Raw genomic sequence first — 22,997 nt, 5'->3', positions numbered from 1 at the left:
TATTCCAGTCCCCCGATTTTGCATAGGTTCTGTAGGTAGTAGGTCTATATGTGCATGTGCGCATGCATGTGTGCACTCAGCCACGGTAAGAAACAATGTGAACCTCTTGACATTTCAGACAAGAGGGATAATGTTCATCTCTGAGTGGATTCACACTCATGCCTTTTACGTGCCTTTGTGAGATCAGAGCTGTTCTCCCGTCGCTGGTCATGACACACAAATGGATGGAGTAAATGGAGCAGTTATGTACCATTTAAAAGGGCACAAAAGACCATTATTCTACCTGTAAGAACAGAGAGAGGGGGGAGCGACTGGAGACAGTGTTTGTAGCACCGGATATAGGCCATAGGGGGCAGTGTGGCTCCAGTCACGCCTCTCAGCAGCACCCCAACACAATGAAGACTTTTAATTTCTTTTTTTAACCTCGTGTATCCGTTTTCGATACAAAATCGTTCCTCATTCAAACACCTGTTTAATGCATCTCTTAAATGTGAAAGGCGGTCTGTAAGTGACAACTGTAATCATTTTGTCAAAAAAGCACTGATGTGTTTTACGCAGTTGTCTCTCGACAGCCAGACTGCTGCTGCTTTCTATTCCGCCAGCTTGTTATTATACATATTGTTGCCGTCGGGCACAAACCTTGTATCTCCATATTTCTACTTTTTCATGTTGTCACACAAAAGTAGCAAACATAGCCGATCTACAAGCTCACAGACGTGTTGTGAGCTTGTCCCTCTGCTATTTTTGTAAATAATTTAAAGTGAAAATGTAAGTTGATAAGTCTGTCTGAGGGCTTTGTTAATATTTATCCAGTGAAAAGTATTGACAGCATCTTGTGACTAATAACTACATTGGATCAATTGGAACACAGGTTATTTGTTCCTGAAAAGTAACCCCTTTGGACATACAAGGTTTCCGCCCGACAGAGACGATAGTACTGTACTTCACCTGGTCTCCCAGGTCCAAGTTAAGTCTCTGACTCGACAGCAGAGCAATAGAACAGATACAAATAGAACAGGATGCAGCAGGACTGCATTTGGGAACCATTTCTCATTATTGTGGAGGGACCATTGAGAAGAGCGTTTTTAAATTGTTTGAAATAATGGGATTTCTTACACACTGGAGAAAATCTATTCTAATGGTGACTTGCACAGTCTAATTTATTGCTGCTTGTGTGTGCGTGTGCGTGCATGGGTGTGTGTGTGCGTCTGTGTCTGTGTGTAGGAAGGCAAAGAGTACCTTCTGAGGAGTGTGGGGGCTTGGCTTCCCGCAGTGAAGCAGAGAGAGGCTGAGGAGGAACAGCACACACAGGTGAGTAAAGCCAGAGTTATACTTAGTTGTGCGCGGTTGCCATGCCCCCCAAAATAGCCATTTATCGCATGAGGTTATAGATTTGCTATTTTCAGCGTGATACACCCACGCACTGCACTCGTAAGGCTTAAAGATTATACATAAACTTTTCCCATTTTTTTGTGTGTCTTCTATCCCTACAAATACCCAATTTGATGAACAATCAGGCTTTCTCATCATATTTGGGTTTTTATGTACAGTGGTCCCACAACAGGCCAACTGATTTGGTGTTACTGCTTTGTATAATACCTCCCCCTCTTCAGTTGCAAATTTGCATTTTGTCTTTGGAGACTGTGGGGGGGGGGGGGGGGGGGGGGGGGGTGGTCAAAGCATATTTTCTGTTCTACGCCAGAGGTCGTAGGTATGTTTATTTGTATGGCACATTTCAGAAAATAGGCAATTGAAAACAATTGCAGGCTTTCATTCATAGACCTTGATGTCTGAAGAAGGTCTATGACCGAACGCTTGCAATGAAAGAAATATTACAAATCAGATTTTGTTCATTTTGTTTCCTTATGGCTCCAGCACCTCACTCAAGTTTACTGGTGGATGAGCAGTGGGTTTTGATTATTTCAACAAGGCAATTGAAAGTTGCTTTAGAGAATACAGTTTGAGTTAGTGTAAAGACAAAATTAACACATTTTAAAAAGACATTTGAATGCAATTAAAAATAGTTATTAAAAAGAGAAAATTAAGTAAGTTAAATAAGTTAAAATAAAACAGAAATATATAGGAACAAGAATGACTGTCGTAACTGCCAGGTGCAACAAGCTTGTAGTGCCCATTTTCGTTCGTTTCCGATGTTCTTTTGTTGGTTCACTCACTGTGTTTTGTTATGGATTTCCTGTAGCTCCAGTTAGCACAATAACATTAGCTTCTGTTGCCACTCGCTCCGCATTGCGGCGTTCAGAGTATTTAAATTTTTTGGCCGTTCAGACTATGGGTTTTATGGGTAAGTCTCCCATTGGCCTAGAGGCAGCCAATCATGAAAAAGTGTGAATGAATTACGGTCGTCTTTACGGTCATCAGTAGTGGTGCGTCCAGACGCTTTTCAAGCACCTGGCAAAAAAACTTAACAAATGTAATTGCAGTGTAGCACAAGAAATCTCTGTGGCAGCGGCAAACAAGAAAGTAACTTGATAGTATTTTATTTACCGTTTTTAGCATCCATCGTTAGCCTCCAGTGGCTAAAGAATTTTAGGTCTCAGATTGAGATAAAGGACCACGTTTAGAGCTTAATAAAACATTAATTTGAGGTCACGATATGCTGCATAAAAATAATTTGAGCGGCAGATCATGGCCGCGTGTGAGCCTGGCAATCACTTCCGGGTCGGCCGGATAAAGGCTCTTCTTCTTTGCTTATGTCGTGCATTTCTCTCTAGCCTATGGTAACGGGAGGGAATGTGTTAACTCATTCATAGCTAAAGTGCAGTAGCAATAGTTCAGCACCCGCCAACATAGATTCTTTTTTTTTAAGCAGTGTTGCATACTTGCATTTTTCTGGGGATTTGTTCCAGATATGTGATACATAAAAAAACTGAACACTGTTTAGTTTTAACTATAGGGGCCAAAGCTGACCTGTACCAGATGATCTGAGAAGTCTGGATACAGAAAATCTTTAATGCATTTTGGCCCTAAAACAGTGCTTAAAAAACAACTTTAGTATTTAAAAAAACTAAAAACAAAAACGCTGCAGAGCTTAAGACCATGATGCTAGATGAGGGTGTGGAAGGCAGCGATTCAGAGTCCCCAGTTGGTGTCAGGCAGCTAGTCCACACTCTTCGCTCAAATTGAGGATGATGGAGCATGGAGGCAAAGCATAAGGCTTTAACGTTTAATGAGCCTGTGAGTCAACTGCTTTCACAAAGTGTTTATATTCTTATACCTAGTCTAAACTTCTTAACTCTTATATGTAAACAATACTGAAACTAATAATCAATTGAGTTGCAAAAACATAATAAAAACAAACAACAAATAAAATAAATAAGTAATAACTGCTGAGAACAGGGGTGATACAGTATGATCCAGTCTTTTGGTGTTAGGGAGGACTTGAGCGGCAGCGTTGTGAATCGACTGTCATGAATCTGTGTGTCACGTTGCTGAATCAGAGTAAATGAGAACATAATCGAGAGGCATATGAAATATCAGTGTGAGCTCCATAAACTTGCCGATATGGTTTCTAAGCCCCGTCGCCTGGCGATATCCAGAAGGCAGGAGGGGAGATGTGAGAGTCATTGGAGACAAAGTCCTAGACCTCCGTGCTTTTGACTCTTATCTATCCTCCCAGGCCGATTTGCACACAGCTCTTCTTTTGATTAACGGCCCCGCTCTGCGCAAAACGTTTTTTTGTACCTGTGGAAATTGGATTGTGTTATTATCTTCCTACCACTCCTCTTAGCGCTATTCTCCATTTTTATTGGCGTATATCCGTTTATTGCTGTATATACTCTGTCATGTTATCACCAGCGGCCATGCTGCTATGAAAACACTGAATATGCACTGTGTTATCCATTCCATACTTTATTGGAATACAATGCTGACTGCCTCCGTGCACGACACGTATACAAGCACGTTTGTGACGACTGCGTACAGAAATACTGATAAGAGTTAGAGAATATAGCCTACAGGACATAGAGGTTGAGTTTATGAGTGTTTTTGATAACCAGGCCCTTCTATCCTTAAGCTTGTATTTTTTGTGTTTTCATCCTTTTATATTACATTGGTCTCCCCCCTCAGGGATCAATAAAGGGAAAAAAACTAATCTGATCATCCCACCACCTGGATAAATCCTGGCACTTTCTTAGTTTCTCTGGATTAGAGTGTCTGTTAATGCCTACGTTGTACATTTTGTAATGATAAGATGCTCAGTGAATGGGGGAGTGTGTTTAACTCAAGAATTATTAAAGAATTAAATTATTAAAGAATGTCAAAAAATAGCCAATCTACAAGGTCACGTCACGATAGTTTGTAGAGTTGAGTGCCCGGATCGTCTGGTGTTTTTTCATACCGGTATGTCTTGATCCCGTTTGATCCGTGAGCAACAAGGAAGATTATTTTCAAAAAAGTGCACAGAAAGTGTTAAAATTGTTTTTATGTGGCCACAGCCACCAGTTCATTAAGTATACCTGGTTTTCACCTTAGCCCCACCCACCTGAACTTAAGTCTCGCCCACAGCTGTTAATAATATATGTATAATAATAATAATAATGGCGGAGGGGTTAGGGGAGGGGATGATGTTATGATGTCACTAAAGTGGTGGTATTTCGATTGGGCCTTTTGACTCAAAGGCTTTCAGCTTTTCAGTAAGAAACCAAAAATTCACAGGGAAGACATTTTAATATTATAACCACACATGGGGGTCCATCTTTAAGCTTGTAGAACTTATTTTAATTTATTTATTATCATTATTATTCTTTTACATTAAGCCTATATTGACATACCAGAAATAGGTACATTATAATGGTGTTGTTTGGTGTGTTGATGGTGTTGTTGTGTGTCCTCAGAATGATATTGATGTCCCTCCATACGAGTCTCGCATCACCAGCGCCAAGCTGCTCATGGAGAGCGAAGAGTATGAGGTACTGTACACATGTGTGCTGTCGAGTGGGCTTTGAGTGTGTGTGGGCACTCGTGTGTGTGTGTGTGTGTGTGTGTGTGCTTCTCTCCCAGCTAAATAGCACAGAGGGTGTGAAGGTCGGAGCAGGTCTTTATCCCAGCCAGAGGTCAGCTCAATGATACAGGACTGGTATTTACAGAGAGAGAGAGAGAGAGAGAGAGCGAGAGAGAGAGAGAGAGAGCGAGAGAGAGAGAGAGAGAATGTGGCAGTTGATACAGTATCACGACCACTTGTTTTAGAATGGACCCTGGCACTTAGTTACTTGAATGTATTTGCCCTACAAGCCTACAGTGTCCTGTTAAAACGGTTTGACTGCATAACCCGTGTTCCACGCTATTTAATCCATTGTCTTCCCCTGCATAATACGCTAAACACACACATTTGTTTTATGTGTTTAATTCTCAGTTTTTTAATAATTAAAAATAAATAGCGGATTTGTCGCGGACCTGGTGACGAGGCCGCCGCGTTATGGTGACGTAACCGGAAATCGACCCGTGCACTGGGCTGCAAGGGCTTCTGGGAAAATGAGTTCAATGCAAGTGTGAACGGTGGTTTTAACTGGGTTCCTCGAGCCCCTACTGCTTGTTGTTCTTCCGCATCACCACGGTGGATTCTTTTTCGGTTCGACAACACCAGTGGTTCTCAAAGTTGGGGTCCAGGTCAGTGTTACGTCTGACTGATTTTGTCTTAGTCTTTTGAATAACACATCATTTAGTCAAGCAAGTCGAGACTTTGAATCTTTTAGTCTTAGTCATACCCTGTCCCTGCCGAGTGTATAACTCAGAGTGTACAAATGGACGTTATGGGGGACCACTGTGAGAATCACTGTCATACACTAAATAGGACAGTCACAGAGCCTTAACCCATTTTGAGCGGGAACCCCTTTTGGTGGTTACATACATTATGTTATAATTTAGCTATTGAAAAATAGCAGATCTACAAGCTCATAGCGCGCCACCGAGTGGCGCGCTATGAACTTGTAGGTCTGCTATTTTTGAAAAATCTTTAAAATGTGCCTCAAATCTTTCCGAAAATTGTCATGATTTAGAAAACTTTTTTTTAATTTCGACGTCAGGCCTGAATGGGTTAAGTAAGTAGGTCGGGGAGGCTTATTGTCATTGTCAGCCAAAGCACAGGAGTCTATCGCTGTTTGGATTGCTGAGGTGGAGCGCGACACCCACCATCAGCTCCCAGTACTTACTGCACGTCTTGCACTGACATGCTACTTTTTCGCTGAGTTGGCCGTGCCCGGGTTCTAACCTCTTCGGGTTAGAACCTCTGCCCGGGTTCTAACCCATGACCTTGTGGTCAAGAGGCGAGCGCTCAACCGACGGAGCTACCCGCACACAGAGCTGAGTTGGCCGTGCCCGGGTTCTAACCCATGACCTTGTGGTCAAGAGGCGAGCGCTCAACCGACTGAGCTACCCGCACACAGAACCTTAATTAGTATAATAATTGGTACGACCTGTGTAGGAAGTGAGGCTGCAATATGGCTGGAAACCGGTCGGGGAGGGCGATCTTTGTTGCTGCAACGGTGACTCCTACGGGCTGGGGTGGTGTCTGTCAGCAGGGGGTGTTGAACATCACTAGATCCTCCCGGTGGGGGCTCCTCACTGGCAGGTGAGTAGCACAGCAGTGGCAACACAGAGTGTGGGGAGTGTTAATTGGCATACTGACTAATGGCTCGTACACACTGCCCGATATTTTCTCCGATTATGCTGTCGGGGAGCATTTTTGGCGCTCGCCGACAAAACCCCCGATCTGACGTAAAATCGGGCTTTGATCGGCAAGGTTTTGCTCGCTGTGTGTGAAAGGAGCTGCGAGAAGATCCAGCGCCGATAAAAGCGCTCGCCGACGCCTCCCCGACCATTTCTGAACATCTAGCACGTTTGATATTTGACTCTGTCGCCGACTGGATATCATACAGTATGAACTGGGTTGCGACTGCGTCCCGATAAGGCCTGTACTACAACCAATGAGAGCACACTGCTCACAGCACTGCTGTCTATCTGTCTGTCTGTCTGTCTGTCTGTCGACTGTATAGATGATCAGATATATATACATATATATATATATAACCTTCATTCCGTCTGTAAATCCCTGTAGGCTACCCACATATTGGTAGCCTATATTAGCCCAATATTGCCGTTACGCATTTCACTTGAATAATGTTGATAAAACTGCATCGGATTCGGAATCAACAGTGCAGAGCAAACTTTTGTGTGTGTGTGTGTGTGTGTGTGTGTGTGTGTGTGTGTGTGTGTGTGTGTGTGTGTGTGTGTGTGTGTGTGTGTGTGTGTGTGTGTGTGTGTGTGTGTGTGTGTGTGTGTGTGTGTGTGTGTGTGTGTGTGTGTGTGTGTGTGTGTGTGTGTGTGCGCTCAGAGAGACAGAGTTATTTAATGAAACTCATGATTATAACGTCCTGTCTCGCTATAGCGCTATCACAAACATGACGCCCTGTGTGTAGCCTGCATGGCTATTCCTGTGTGGCGTGGCGTGGCGTGCCGTGCACAGAGAGAGAGAGAGAGAGATGCGCCCTGTGTGGGTCTCGCGCTTGTATCACCGCATCCTGCACGTGCATGTCAAAATGAATTGGAATAAAAAAACAAATGATGTAGCCGCTGCCTATATGAATCGGGTCTGGAATTCTGGATCGCATCTTGGTGAACTCTTGCAGTGTGTGATCCCTGGTCTGCGATCAATCGTTTAGTGTGAAAGCCACAAAGATATAATGACAGCCGATTTAAAAAAAAAAGAAGACACCTGCAGTGTGAAATGCACAACGATCTGATGACTCGCCGACAACTTTAAAACTCCTGCAGTGTGTAGGGGCCATAAATTGGAATAAAGAAAAAAAGTGAAAATAATTGGCTACTCTCAATTTTCCACACAATAATTGTTGTCACTGTACCACGTGCCAAAGCAATAAAACCTCACGGTCTGCAATCATAATTAATGATTCTTAAATGAACACAGACAGAAAAGTGTCTTTACTCATCTCCTGAATGACTCAATTTGAATATATTGTATAGTTGTGATTTTAGGAATGCAGTCAATGCACGCACGGTGTGTTGTGTTGTGTTGTGGTGTGTTTAATCTGAACCCACTCTGCTGGAAAGTTTCACATTTATTAACTGACAGCAAATGACAACGAGGCCTTTTCAGTCTCTCTCTCTCTCTCTCTCTCTCAAACACACACACGCACAGACGCACAGCTCGCTCACATAAAATTATGTTTGTGTGAGAGGGTGTGGGTAGGTGGATGTGCGGTGTTGTGTTTCTGAGGGAGATGTATGTGTATGTATGTGTGTTTTAACGTGCTGACACAGTGAGTCGGATGAAGACAAACGAGGTGTCAGAAACTGTGGAGCGAGACACTGTCATTTTACTGATATACCTGACAGCCCCGTCTCCGTGCACGCGCACACACACATGCGCACACACACATACACACACACACACACACATACACATTACACCATACATATCAGCTTCTATCTCACTATGGATGGCAGAAGCAGCAGAAGTTGTCGGAGCCACAAAAATAGAAAGGGAAGTAGGAGAGAGATTTATATCTGTCTTTATTCTTATATCTGTCATTATTACAATCTGTCTAGCAATATCTTACTAGCTCACTGAATCGCTAACTAGCCCACTAACTGACTTGTTAATTAGCTCACTAACTCACTAACTAGCTCACAAATGAACTAGCTCACACACCCACTAATTAGCTCACTACCTAGTTGACTAACCCGTTAATTGGCTCACTAACTACCACGCTAACTCACTTACTAGCTTGCTGACTGACCCACTAATCATCTCACTACTTAAGTCACTAACTACAGCTATGCATAGTCCATCAAGCAACAAAGTACACAGTCATTCTCTGAAGTCCGCTTCAAAAGTATCAGTAAGTTTATGTTATATTGCAGTGAAATGCTTGAAGATGAATGAATACAACTGGGGAGTGGGACTCCTTCCCACGGGAATACTTGGAGAGGATGGAGAGAGGACAGGACAGAGGGCAGGAGAGGGAGTGAAGGAGTGTTTGTGCGGGGGCTATCAGAACAAACCGATCGACGTGCAACACAAGTGTAGCCTACGCGCGCACGCACGCACAGACACACTCAACACAGACATTCAGCGGGCGTGGAAGGGCAGATTCAGAGAGAGAGAGAAGGCTCTATGTTGTCCTCTTTATTTCAGTACAGGTGAAAAACAGCCAGGGACTGGAGCTCATTTATAACAACCAGCGTATGAGGGTGTGCACACGCCTGCATGTGTTTGTGAGAGTGTGTGTGGATGGGCACACATGCACGCACGTGTAATCTGCAGGCAATTTTTGTATAACAGAATCACTTTAGCGCAGCGAGCTAGCACAGACACAAGGAAAGACAAATGACTCTACAAGCGGGGGCAGGCCAGTATCTCTCCCTCTCTCTCTCACACACACACACACACACACACACACACACACACACAGTGTCGTATGTACATAAATAAATCCTGAAGCTGTCAGAGACTTGCGCTACGGGAGAGGGAGAGAGAAAGAGACCGAGAGAGAGCAGAGGAGTTCTCTGCTAAATATAAGGACACAATGGCAACGTGCTATTGAGTGACAACACACAGTCTGTCAGCTGCCATGACAACCCTAGCAGCTGAGTGAAAAGCTGAGCAGGTGTCATGGCACACTGTTGATGTGCCTTTGTGTGTTAGACTGAAGTAGCAGTGTGCGTACCAACCTGTGTCTGTGTCTGTGCTAGGTGCAAGTGCTTTTGAGTGTTTGTCTTTGTGAGGACCAGATGTCATCAGAAAGACGAGTAAAATTGCGGAGGACATGAAGGTTAAGGATAGAATTAGTGGCCACACACACCACAAATTATAAACATAATATTCAATAAGTTGAGGTGCTTTTCTGTGACTGTGGAGTATGTTCTCCTTTACGGCTGTGAATGCTGGTCACTGACTCATGCCCTACTGCATAAGTCCCTTGATGGGTGCTACACCGGAATGCCACGCGTGGCACTGAACATCAAACAGGACGAACACATTACCAACAAGATCTATCACAGAAGAGAATGAGACTCTCCGGTCACTGCCATTGAAATGCGGAACTCCCTGCCTGCAAGCTGTTACTATGGGAATCAACACACGGGCATCGATCAAGAAGACGTCCCACCTGGGGCACAGTGGTGCAGTTGGTAGCACTGTGGTTTACAAAGATTGTGAGCTAAAATGTAAGGGAAAAAAAGAAGATGTCCCACACCTACCTATGTGGATGTGCTAAAGAAAGATGCTGGTGCGGAATGCACAGATGAGCTGGCCAGATGTATGGAGAATCGAGAAGACTGGTCTGGAAACTACGATGCTGTGCTCGCCTGAGGACGACGTAAACGGAGATAAATGAATTGTTTCTAATCAAGTGGACGGTGGAGTTCACAGCACAACTAACCACAGACGCAGTGGTTGAATAAATGAATTGTTTCTAATCAAGTGGACGGTGGAGTTCACAGCACAACTAACCACAGACGCAGTGGTTGAATAAATGAATTGTTTCTAATCAAGTGGACGGTGGAGTTCACAGCACAACTAACCACAGACGCAGTGGTTGATAGTATCGTCGGGATCACATTGAGAGTGATTTGATGAACGACAGAAACACTGACAGCCAATCAAAATCCATCCGGATCTACAGGGCGTCACGGTCAACACATCACTCATGTTCAACATGTTTACAAACTGCTATCGTTCATAGGTGTGGATGCAGACGTCATAATCGTTAGTTATCTCTATAGTTTCCAGTAAGAAGCCTGAGGGCGAGAAGCGCCCTCGCCCTGGCCATATATGGAGCGTATCTTGAGTGTACAGGGTGTGATGAGGTCAGATCAAGATATGGAATGTCAGAACAGGTCAGCTCCATATATGGAGATCTAAGGGTGGCAGCAGTTGAAGTGTCTTGAATATACAGGGTTTGATGAGGGCCCAGGTAGGGCCGGGTCTTAATTTTCGGGCCTGTTGAGAACTCTAGTTTTCGCCGGCTGCCAGGCACGGCTGCACAAATAACAGGCCTGTCATCTTGTCGGCAGTCTCGGTGCACCCGCTTTGAATGTTATCAGTGCATAGAATAGGCGTTATCATATATTGTGACGGATTCGAAGAGGGTGCAGGTCGTACTGCTGGGGCAGATCGGCGTGTGCACGCATCCACCTGGGTGACGGCAGACTGCTGGGCGAGTGCTGTCGCTTTGGCTTGGGATCAACTCTGACCAAGAAATGCACAATGAAAAACGGGTATGGATAAGGGTTCATGGCCATGGCCAGGGTTCATGGCCATATATAGCGTGTCTTGGAGACGTGACTAGACGACGACGTGATAGCACAGCGTGACCATATATGGGGAGAGTCCAGTATATGGGGATTGTGAGTGACAGATTGAGTGAGTTAGATGTTGTGACAAAAAGGTTTCATAGTTAACAGCGAACTTCGGTCACAATAATTTTGGATGTTGTACGGTCCTTAGTCCTTAGATTAGGGACTGAACATTGTGATTGCGATTAGAGCTTCCAAGTATTATAGGAGGTCGTGTTGAGTAATAGCGAGGTCTTCAATATAAAATATTTAAAGATTTTTTTTCAGTGACATCTGATTTGTGCTGTGTGCGTGTGTGCGTGCGTGCGTGTATAAGAGAGAGAGAGAGAGAGAGAGGATTCGGGCATGCATTATTCTTTGTTTGTCGTTTCATCAGTCCTTAGTTAATGAAGCACTACACACATATTCAAAGCATAATTGGCCTCCGCAATCTATTAACTCACCTCACACATAAACATGCACACGAACACAGACGGACAGACAGACAGAGGTGGCCACTCTCTTAACGAGGTGCACTCAATTAACCTGACATTCCCTCAGTCTCCCCTGGCAACGGACCTCGTTCATCGCCACGGGGACCAGCTTTGCTTGATGAGAAGGGAGAGCACAAATATGATGGAACATCAGGAGAGACTGTAGGAGCTAATGGCACAACCATTAAGGATGCATCACTGTGTGTGTGGGTGCGTTCAGTGTCAATGCGTCTGGTTTTATGTGTGCTACATGTGTATCTGTGTGCACGCATGCGTTTGATTACAGATGCGTGTATAGATGTAAATGTCCATAATTGTGTGTGTGTGTGTGTGTGTGTGTGTGTGTATGTATGTGTGTGTGTGTGTGTGTGTGGGGGGGGGGGGGGGGCATGTGTAATTTGCTGCTCTTGCCCTTCTCTGTGGGTGATTGGCTAACAGTCACCTCCAACCCTGGAAGGACAAAAATCAATAAATCAGCCAAGGGAGTACACAACACACACACACACACACACACACACACACACACACACACACACACACACACACACACACTAATAATGGAAGAGGCTGAGGTAAGTCAACCACAGTCTGCTGTATTGAAACAACACACGGCCACAGAGGTCGACCTCCACATCACCTACTAGCTACTACTATAGGTGAAGTTAATGGATTGACACACAACACACGTCCTTGGCAGTCAATGAGTAAAGCAAGCGCTTATTTGAGATACTGTAAGCTGCTGATGCACCTTTTATGACTTGCTGTTCAGTATTCCTATGTGTGCGTGCATGTGCGTGCGTGTGTGAAGGAAGGACATCATTTCTGCCTGTTTTTGCTGTCCTGTGATCAGCTTGTGATCTAAGCTACTTATAACAGCGGGACGATGTTTGTGCCAGAGATCATTTTCATGACATTTATGACCTTTATGACAAAAAGCCTAATTTCCCAAGGCATCCTGCTATTAGTTATTTTTATCGGCAGTTGTGGACAATATGTGGCATTAGTAGCTTGGAATAACATCAAGCTCTATAGAAAGTTGATGTTTAAAGGTATGCGAGGCGCAATTATGAATAGAGGTTATGTGCATGCATAAAGTGAATGGCAAATCCAGTGGCAAAGCGACAGGAAAAGTGAGCTTAATATTGTTTAACGTTGTTTAATGCAATCAGATAGGACTTTTCTGTTTGGATGCATGGGCTGTCAAGGCCAGAAAGTAGTTTTTGCCACTCAGTATAGGCATTCCTGCTAGTGATGCACCGAATATTCGTCCGCAGAAAATATTCGGCAGAAAATGGCTAAAAATGCATTTTCGGCCTATTCGGTTTTGGCCCGAATAGGCAGAAAATATATCACCGAATAGTGTATGCAATTAATGCATTCAAAAGAGATGAATACATGTTTTATGGACCCTTAATAGTGAAAGTGATTATTATTTAAGTTAAGTTTTGCCATAACCATTTATTTTGCGTTAAATCAGGTAGCTTTAAGGTACGGCCATGACGGCAATGGTAGGAAAAAAAGATATACAGTATAATATTAATCATATTCGGATATTCGGTTTTCGGCAAACTGTTTCCTATATTCGGTATTGGGTTTCGGCCAAGAATTTCCCTTTCGGTGCATCCCTAATTCCTGCATAACTTCCGGGTTTGATGATGATGTCACGCGCATACCCTCTATGAAAGTCTGTGTACATGTGTTCTGTACATAAACTACTAGAAACCCCCCCAAATCTGTACATATTACACTGCTACTGTTTTGACTGTGACGGAGGCGTGGCTTTTACTAGTAGGCTAGTGTATGTATGGAATTAGCCCTTCACTAAATCCCACCCCAAAAAGCGATTTGTCCAATGCCAATCCAAATAGTTTAGCAACGGTTGCTATGCAGGTCAAGCTTTCTTCGCTGCTAACGTGCCTATTGGACAAGGATGGGTTGGGGAGGGACTTAGTAAAGGGCTAATTGCCAATCCGTGTTATTTCACCGTGTTTGGGTGAGATCGGGTTGACATTATTTGAAATGTGAATGTGAAATGGGTGCCATTTCTTCTTACGCCTTGGATGGCAATTGATTTGAGGCATTTTGTTCCATGCCTCATGTGTTTTGCAAAAATCCACCTGTTGGTGGAGCTATAACAGGTCAATGTGAAAAGGGTGAGATATATTCCTCAGCCTAGTAGGAAAGTCTGTGAAAGATTTCACGTAAATTGCACGCTGCGTTCGTGATTTTAGGCTTTTTGTTCCAAACGGGCCAATCCTGCAAACGTTCAAAGCCAATGTTAGCCAATTAGGATGGAATATGAAATATTGGACAGATCCGGCTTGAACACATGACTATAGAGATAGTGTGTAACGATTTTTGGACAGAATCTGGAGGAGTAATATCAAAACAAGTCGGCCTCCTGGTGGCGCTATAACTGGCCGTTCTGGAAAATAGGGCAGAGGTTCATCGTTGGCATCCAGGCAGTGTGTGTGCAAAATTTGGCATTGACCGGGTTAACGGTGCCGGAGATTAGCTGGTAACAGACGGATGGACACACACACACACACACACACACACACACATGGACAGAGTGCAAAACATACTCTCTCCCCATGCCTTCAGCCTGGTGGAGACAATGACAGCGGGAATGCCCACTAGGAGATTTGTATCGCCCAGAGTCCCCGCTGTTCGCCCGCTGTTAAAACGTAGGGTTAAGTAGGACAAACATTAGGGGTGTAAATCTCCAGCTTCATCATGATATGAAACCATATTAATTATTCAGGTAATCAATCAATCTTTTCCAATATACACATTAAGTCACACTATAGACAGTAAGGTTGTGTGATTTAGCGGGCTACGTTTGATACGAGATGATATCTTATACCTGGCTGAAAGGGATGTTACGTTTATATCCCACAAACAGGCAGCCAAATGACCCGTCATAACTTATCTCTTATCACTGAATTTGATTATTAGAGCAATTTAAGTGACAGTCACTGTCAAGAGCCTGTTGTTTACATGTACTTCAGATGAGTTATGGTCAGTGTGAAAACACCGTGACAAAGTGAGAAGGGGTAGTGAGCAACGTAGAGCATGGTCAATATCTCAGCACTGATAAGGTGGGCTAGCGCTATCGATAGCAACATATTGAACGGCATTAGTGAACGACTGTGTGTGCGTGTGTGCACGAGCACGCACGCGCGCGCGCGCGCGCGCGTGTTCATGCAGTTTTGTTTCATAGAAAGTTGGACCCGTTGAAAACGGGAAAGATCTGTTTTATTTAGATGTTTTGCATTGGCTATTCAACAATAGCAGATATACAAGCTCACAGTGTGTCACCTCGGGCCACGCTGCAAGCTTGTACATCTGCTATTTTTGAACATTTGAGAACTACTGATTTAGTAGGCATTTGTAAAATCGGGTCTTAAAGGGTTAAAGCCTTAGAGAATACAGTAAGGCCATGCGGTCATCTCTTGCACATTATTACGTACAGTGGTGTAAAATAGGCCTAACTAACTACTCTTTAGTACTATGTACTAAAGTACTGTACTTAAGTACAGTATTTTTACTTTACTTGAATATTTACAAATTTCAATACTTTTACTTCTACTCCACTAATATTGTACCTTTACTCCACTGTAATTATTTTTGTAGATTTCTTTTCATTATTATTACAAAACATACATTACTCACAATAGTTTTCATCTGTGCAAAAAGGTAGTCGACGAAATCAAAAACACTAGTACAGTGTCTATTGAAGCTGTGGATGTGTTGTATTGAAGCTGGACAGTGTAGATGCAAATGCAGTGGAGCAGGTTAACGAGGGCCATGGAGCGTGGTGGCCCTAGCGACCATCGACCGGCCGCTAAGCACCCACGCACATGACTATCGATGGACACGTCTGTTGTCTTGTTGCTATCGACGACGGCATCCACAGGACACTGGCCTCCGAGACACTTATCAGACCCCACTGATCAGCTACATTGATCGGGGGGGGGGGGGGGTGTGTGTGTGTGTGTGTGTGTGTGTGTGTGTGTGTGTGTGTGAATCCCATTTGAATCTTTGTTGATTCAGTTGTGTGTGAATCCCATTTGAATCTTTGTTGATTCAGTTGTGTGTGCGTCTGTGCGCACACATCATTCAGTGCACACTTGTAAAGGAAATTAAGAACTTGATGATAATGGTTTGTCAATAATGTATAAATTATGCCCCCCTCTCTCCCTCATCACCCTCTCTGTCTCTTTTATGGCTTTCTCTTCCTTTCTTTTTTTATCAGTCTCTCTTCTTTCCCAATTCAATTCATTGCACTTTAGTGGTTTGATCGTCCCATGAGCACTATAGCTAAAATGTGTTTGTGTAAAGGCAAACTATTATCTAGAGTAAATAATAATGTCTCTCTTTCACCCCCCCCTCTCTCTCCTGCTTTTCTCTGTTTCCCTGCCTCTGTCGAATTCTCTCTCTTTCTCTCTCTCTCTTTCTCTCTCTCTATGATTCTCTTCTTGTCTCTGTCTGTCTCTCTCTGTCTTTTCGCTTCATTCCCCCTGTCTCTTTCTCACTCTCCTCTCTCTCTCTCTGTCTTGTCTGTCAGATGGCAGTGGATGTGTTGGAGTGTCTACTGGAGGAGGATGACGAGGTTGTGCAGGTGAGTGATGAAAAGCCCATCTTAAGACAGGACTAATACTGTGCAACAGTGATTCGCAAAGTTTTTAATTTCAAGGACCCCCCCATAACTCAGAGAGCGTACACATGTGTACGCTCTCTGAGTTACAGACCTGTTAGAGTGCATTTGGAACCCCCTTCAATGAGGGTATCTGGACCCCACTTTGAGAACCACTGCAGTACAACACTGGCACAGGCAGAGAAGTGAATGTTCAAGAGGTTTTATTCTCAAAACCCACACTGGGAAAAAATAACAAGGAACTTCAAATATACTACTGGAAGACAGACAAAGGCATGAACACACTGGGGCATACAGTATAGACAAAGACTAACTAGACACAGGTGAACTGAAGCAGACAATCAACACTGGGATAGGCTAACAGGTAAACAGAACACACAGGTGACTGGGGTTACAATGATACAGGGAGGTGAGACACGACAGGTAGTCTCGCGTTACCAGACTGTTGCCTCCGCGATTTCCAAACGCTTCATCATACAGTCTGGGCCAACGGAAGAGCTGTCATGAGTATACTATAAAGCGGAAGTGGAGCCTCCTCGCCACTTCCGTTTCGTCTTTACAGTCGCGCACATTTATCCTAATATAAATAGAAAACATCTAAGCATATATAGCTTGTTGCTTAGCAGGAAAGGAAAAAAAGAAAAAGCTCTAAATATATTTTAAAATATATTTTCGTGAACGGAAATGGCAGCTTCCGTTACTCAGCTCATGGGGGGCTATAGGTCCAGACTCTATATAGCATTCGGAGATTGTGGAATAGTTGTCTGGCTACGCGAGACTACACGACGTAACAGCAAACAAGACAGACAGGAAAGACACGGCAGGTAGCAGCAAACAAGACAGACAGGAAAGAACAGAAAAATACTACAAAATAAGATGTACTGGGAAAACAAACTACCAGAATACAACACTGAAAAAACAAGAATACAAGTAAAAGTCAAAAAATGAATAAACACATTCAAAGTCCAAGGACAGTATATCACAAATATATGAATGATACTTTCTACTGCACAGTAAAAGCCTTTGTTAAATTAACAGTTTAATTAACACTCAAGATTGTGCTGTGTAAGGTTAGTTATACTGCTACTGTCGATAGTACTACTATACTGATCATTTAGATTACTTTATGTATAACAATACAAAGTGCTTCTACAACCATAAAGCAGCAAACAAGACAAATTAGGTAGTTATTTTAATAGAATAATTAAATCGTAAAAAGCCATCGTTGCCACCATGCACTAAAACAAGAGAATAGCAGCAATATAAAGTCAATTAAAAAATGTACTAAAATAAATAGCATCCAATAGCATGACAAACAGTCATAACATCAAGAAAAATCATGGCTCGTTAAAAGGTCATCATCGATGTCAGGGAATGCTGAAGACAGTAGACCTTATAAATATTGGTTCACAGTACACCAATAGCACAGAAACAGAAAATAAAAATGTCAGGAGAGAGAACTCCATACAGGATAAACAAGTGAAATTAGAAGTGATGACACAAACAAATGAGCAGACTTTTTTGCAGGGCCGATCACGTCATTTTCACATGATCGGAATCGGATCGGGAGCAAAAAAACGTGATCGAGACATCCCTACTAGTATCAATATTATATCCATATCATGAGATTGGACTGGGTATTGTCTGTGATTATTTGGGATATTGTGCTATTGTGATATGGCATAACTTTTCTATAAAAATATAAATATCGGATCGGGAAAAATCGGTGTCAGCAGATACTCAAAATCAAATGATCGGAATCGGATCGGGAGCCAACAGCATGATTGGGACATCCATATAGTTACAACCCTATGAAATGAAATCAACCATCCTAAAACAGAAGGCTGCAAAGCTCCATAGAAGGAGAAGTCTTTGAGACAAGCGTCCTGAGCAGAGCGTTCTGCTGCAGTGGTCCAATCTCAGTGGTACAAATCAAGCAGCATATGGCGCTGCATACGGAGCTCTGAGCAGCATTCTTTCTGCCAGCTTCTTGCAGCCTTGCGCAATATGCTCGTTACATTCTGATCAAAGGAATGTCCTTCATTTCTATGACAGTTTGCAGCCTTGTGCAATATGCTTGTTACATTCTGATCAAAGGAATGTCCTTTATTATAATGTCCCTCACAGGATTGATGGATGGATGATGGATGGTTGGTTGGATTGAACAAACCTGGTCTTTACACTCAAAATGCATTGCACATGTTGTGTTAAACCCTATGTCTTCGCCTGACCTCAACCCCAGATGTGTTTTTGCTCCCAAACAATACAAATAAAAGCTGAAAGGTGGAACTCAATCATCTCCCACAACAGGATTTCCGCCACTGCTTCAGGAAGCAAAGCAGCATTAACGTTGGCACGGTTTCATATCGTCCAGTTCAAGGATAATCCTCGCAATTCAATTCCGAGTTTATTTCGACGGGTGACGGAAAAAAGAGTCAAGTTCAACAAATTCAGATGATCTTGTATGCTCCCAAGGATCTTCATCATGTTTACGGTTTCATATCATCCCACAGGAGACTACTCATAATGCTGTTGAACATACACACTAGTCTTTGAAATATAGATTAAAGCTCCATATATATTTCTGTCGTGTATCGATATATAAATCAGGCATTTTGGACTGCCCTACCGAATACCGATTCACACATACAGTACTGTATGTGTCGCCTGGAACCCAGACTGAGGCGCTTGTTCATTGTTTTTGTTTTGTTTTTCACTTTGCTTCTCTCTCTGGCTATCATCCTGCTTGAACCGGACTTCCAAACATCACATTACGTAGGCAAGTCAGGAAGTGACTCGGAATTTTACATTGGAAGGCTCTGTCCCTCCCCCGCCCACTGACCTTTACATTGAAAGCCACCGGTCCCGCCCTGCCCTGACCACCAATCAGAAGCCTCGGTGGCCGCGACAGGCCTTTTCAAACAGGATGAAAGCCAGACAGAGGTTTGACAAACGCTGAACGAGCGCCTTCGTCTGGATTCCAGTCTATACTGTACGTAGTTTACTAGCATAAAAGAGGAGACATGTTTTTCCTCTGGTTGGCGTCACTCATTTTTAACCTCGTATAGCTTTACTCCTTCTGCTTCCACTGATTGCAATTTGAAAATCCTCACACTGGGCTGTCAATTCGGCAGGTTTTAGGATGGATGTGTAATCTGGAAGACGTCGGCGCTGCTTGGCTCCTCTGGCTTTTGCATTTCTAGCGTATCTGTCTCCCAAGAACTGATGATCCTCCTAAACTAAGTCGGCATAGTAGGAGTGCGTGGGATTTGTGCGTGGGATTTTTTTGTGTGTGCGTGTGCGTGCGTGTGTGCGTGCGTGCGTGCGCGTGTGCAAGAGAAAGTCTAGGATCTGTCTTTTTTTGTTATTTCTTTCTGCATTTTTATGCTTTATTTCTTAGATAGGAGAGTGAAGAGAGACTGCAAACCAAGAGCAGGGAAAAAGGAGAGACATGCGAAAAAGGACGGGGGTCGGATTCGAACCCGGGCCTCGTGCGCTCACTGGGAGCACACTGTGTGGACTGTGGTCACTGTGCACAATGGATCACTCTTTGATGTGTCGCCAGGCTTATTACTGATCCAAGAATAATACCACAGCTCAGCCTGTCGCTAAACACTTCTGCGGAGCCACACTGCTGTGTGTATGACTGTGTGTTTTCTGCATATATATATGCACAAACATAAGTCTTATCTTTACTGCTCTGTGGTATATGCATATTCTAACCTCTTGGTATCAGACACATACACATACACGCGCACGCGAGCGCGCGCACACACACACACACACACACACACACACACGGTCTGTTTGAGAGTTACATGCAGTGTTAAGAGAGTTAACAGTGAGCTAATGGTTCCCAGATAGAGTTCTCATCGGGCCTGAAAATTAAGGCCCGGCCCTACCCTACCCTAACTGGGTCGGCCCGAGGTCCGGCCCGACCCTAACAATTACCATAATATCAGGCCCGAAAACCCGAAAAAGCCCGAGTGAAACAAAAGAGAAAAAAAGGAAAAAGAAAAATGCCACTATATGGCCGCGACGCCGTGGATTATTGAGACGACCGTGTCAGAGAACGCACTAATAGTCTAGTCGCCGAAATAAAGGATTTATGTAACTCACGTTAATTGGCTGATAATGTTCCATTTTCAACATTCTAATGGTTTCCAGCAATTTCCAGGGGTGAGTAAACATCTTCTGAATCAAAGTAGCGGCGATCCTCTGAAGTGACGCAGTTAATTATGTCCAATAGGCTACTGGCAATATTATGACAATTGTCAACTTGGCTATAATCTACTAGGTTACTGTATAGTTTACATTAATCATTGCCTCTCAAACCCAAATGTGCGTTGCCTAACCAAAAGAACAGACAAACCATCAACATCAGTGGCGTGCACAGACATTTAGAGGGGCAGGTGCTCAAGTTAAAAAAGGGCACCTTGTGCAGCGCGTGGAACCGGCCGGTTGCCTTAATCCATTTTGGGCGGGAACCCCTTTTGGTGTTAGCATTATGTTATGCTTTAGCTATTGAAAAATAGCAGATCTACAAGCTCATAGCGCGCCACCGAGTGGCGCGCTATGAGCTTGTAGGTCTGCTATTTTTGAAAAATAAAAAAAAAATAAAAGAGAAAAGTTTTTTTTTTCTTTTTTTTTTCAAAAGGGCACATTGCCAAAAGGGCAGGGGGTGCTCTAGCACCCCCTAGTGTCTATCTGTGCACGCCACTGATCAACATGCCGCTCGATGGCGTGTCGAGTCTGTCGACAGCTTGCAGATCTTTTATTTTGGGCAGTGGGCAGACAACGAGGCGCGCTGCGCTACGATGGGGAAATTAAATAGCTCAGCCAGCGCGCTGCGATACGATTTGTAAAGCAAATAGCTGTAGCCTACAGTGTGACTGTAACATTGCTTGGTCATCATGTAACTATATTACGTGCAGGCGCTTTCATAGTTATATGGAGCATTTACCGTTGATTAGGTAGCCTAATTTAGCTTATTCACCCAGCTGGGTTCAACGAGACAGCAGTGTCTCGTTAAGCCCCGACGTTTCCAAAACGAGCTATTGCAGATAAATCGATGGTCTTATAAAACATTTAAGCATATGGCAAGTTGACTTAAGTTATATAGTTGATGCTGAGCAGTAAGCAGCTCATTTGGTTGGCAAACCAGAGGCCAGCCAGCGGTAGCAAGTTCAACAACCACCGTTCTATTCTGTCACTTTGGTGCGCTGCTGCTGATCATCGCCTCCTCCTCCTTCAGTCACATATAGTATAATAGCCTAAACTGTAAAAGTTAATCGCCAACATTCACCAGCTCAGCCCTCTTCATATTAAATAAATACATTACACAAACAACATAATTGTTATTTTTGTTATAATAAAATTATATAAAAAAAATTAAAAGAATCACGGAAAATCAACTGCACGACTAATTATCGTGCATTTTGGGCCCGGCCCTACCCGAAAATGTCGGGCCGGGCCGGGTTCGGGCAGAGATTGAGAACTCTATTCCCAGATTGGCAGTGAGCGCTGACATCCAGCAGGAAACAAACAGTCTGTAACTATAGACCTGGACAGTAACATGCTGTCTGCTGTTTGCCTCTCTCTCTCTCTCTCTCTCTCTCTCTCTCTCTCTCTCTCTCTCTCTCTCTCTCTCTCTCTCTCTCTCTCAGGCTTATCTCTTCCTCCTACACGCCCACCTCACCTGACAGATTGAGAGCAGTCTTTGAACTTTTAATTCTGACGCATAGCTGTCACGCACGCACGCGCGCACACACACACACACACACACACACACACACACACAGAACACACAGTTTTCCAGTCTCTAAAGGGCAACTCATGTTTCGTCAGCTCATATCCCAGATGTGATGTCACGCACATGCCAAGGATCCCCAAGTGGGAGGGGTCACTTCATTTCGACCAGTGAGCTTGTACATCTGCTATTTTTGAACATTAAAAATCACACCCGTGTGAACTGAGTGGTGTAAGGTATTATATAGCCTGATCAGCTGTGGTCTGACGTAATGTCTGACGTAATGAAATTACACCCGTGTGAACTGAGTGACCATAGCAACCATGCTCATTTTTTTGGTACGAACAAACACGTGGACACGTAAACTAACAAAGCCAGTTGTTGGAGTGGTTTACACCACTAAAAAATATATATTTATCTTGAAGTATTGGAAAATGTTGAATAATATGTAGTAAAAAATCACACCCATGTGAAGTGAGGGTCGCGCTTATCATTGTACATCATGACGTAAAATTGACACTGCCTATTTGACACTATGACGTAAAATTGTCCATTCTTACTGGGAATTTTCTTTGTGTAGAACAAAAATAGAAACTAAGCCGATTTGCTCAGACACATATTATGACATAAAAATTCATTGTCAATGGGAATTTAATCTTTGTGTATGACAAAAATAGCTGATTTGCTCATCCACATACAGTATGACGTACATTTTCAATTCATCGTCAATGGGAATTCAATCTTTGTGTAGGACAAAAATAGCCGATTTGCTTGTCCACAC

General features: G+C 43.5%; 1 protein-coding gene across 1 annotated transcript in view; it reads left to right on the top strand.

The window, feature by feature from the left end:
* LOC306924670 (uncharacterized protein) overlaps nucleotides 1–22,997 on the top strand; it is a 70,775-nt gene that overhangs the window by 7,983 nt on the left and 39,795 nt on the right. Inside the window, exons 7-9 of the mRNA XM_079503253.1 lie at nucleotides 1,225–1,311; nucleotides 4,854–4,928; nucleotides 16,378–16,431. Coding sequence (XP_079359379.1) covers nucleotides 1,225–1,311; nucleotides 4,854–4,928; nucleotides 16,378–16,431 — 216 coding nt within the window. The remainder of the gene's footprint in view (nucleotides 1–1,224; nucleotides 1,312–4,853; nucleotides 4,929–16,377; nucleotides 16,432–22,997) is intronic.

Source organism: Electrona antarctica, assembly GCF_951216825.1.
Source record: "Electrona antarctica genome assembly, chromosome: 6".
Lineage (NCBI taxonomy): Eukaryota > Metazoa > Chordata > Actinopteri > Myctophiformes > Myctophidae > Electrona > Electrona antarctica.
The sequence above is the reverse complement of the archived record's forward strand: the minus strand, read 5'-3'. Positions and strand labels throughout refer to the sequence as shown.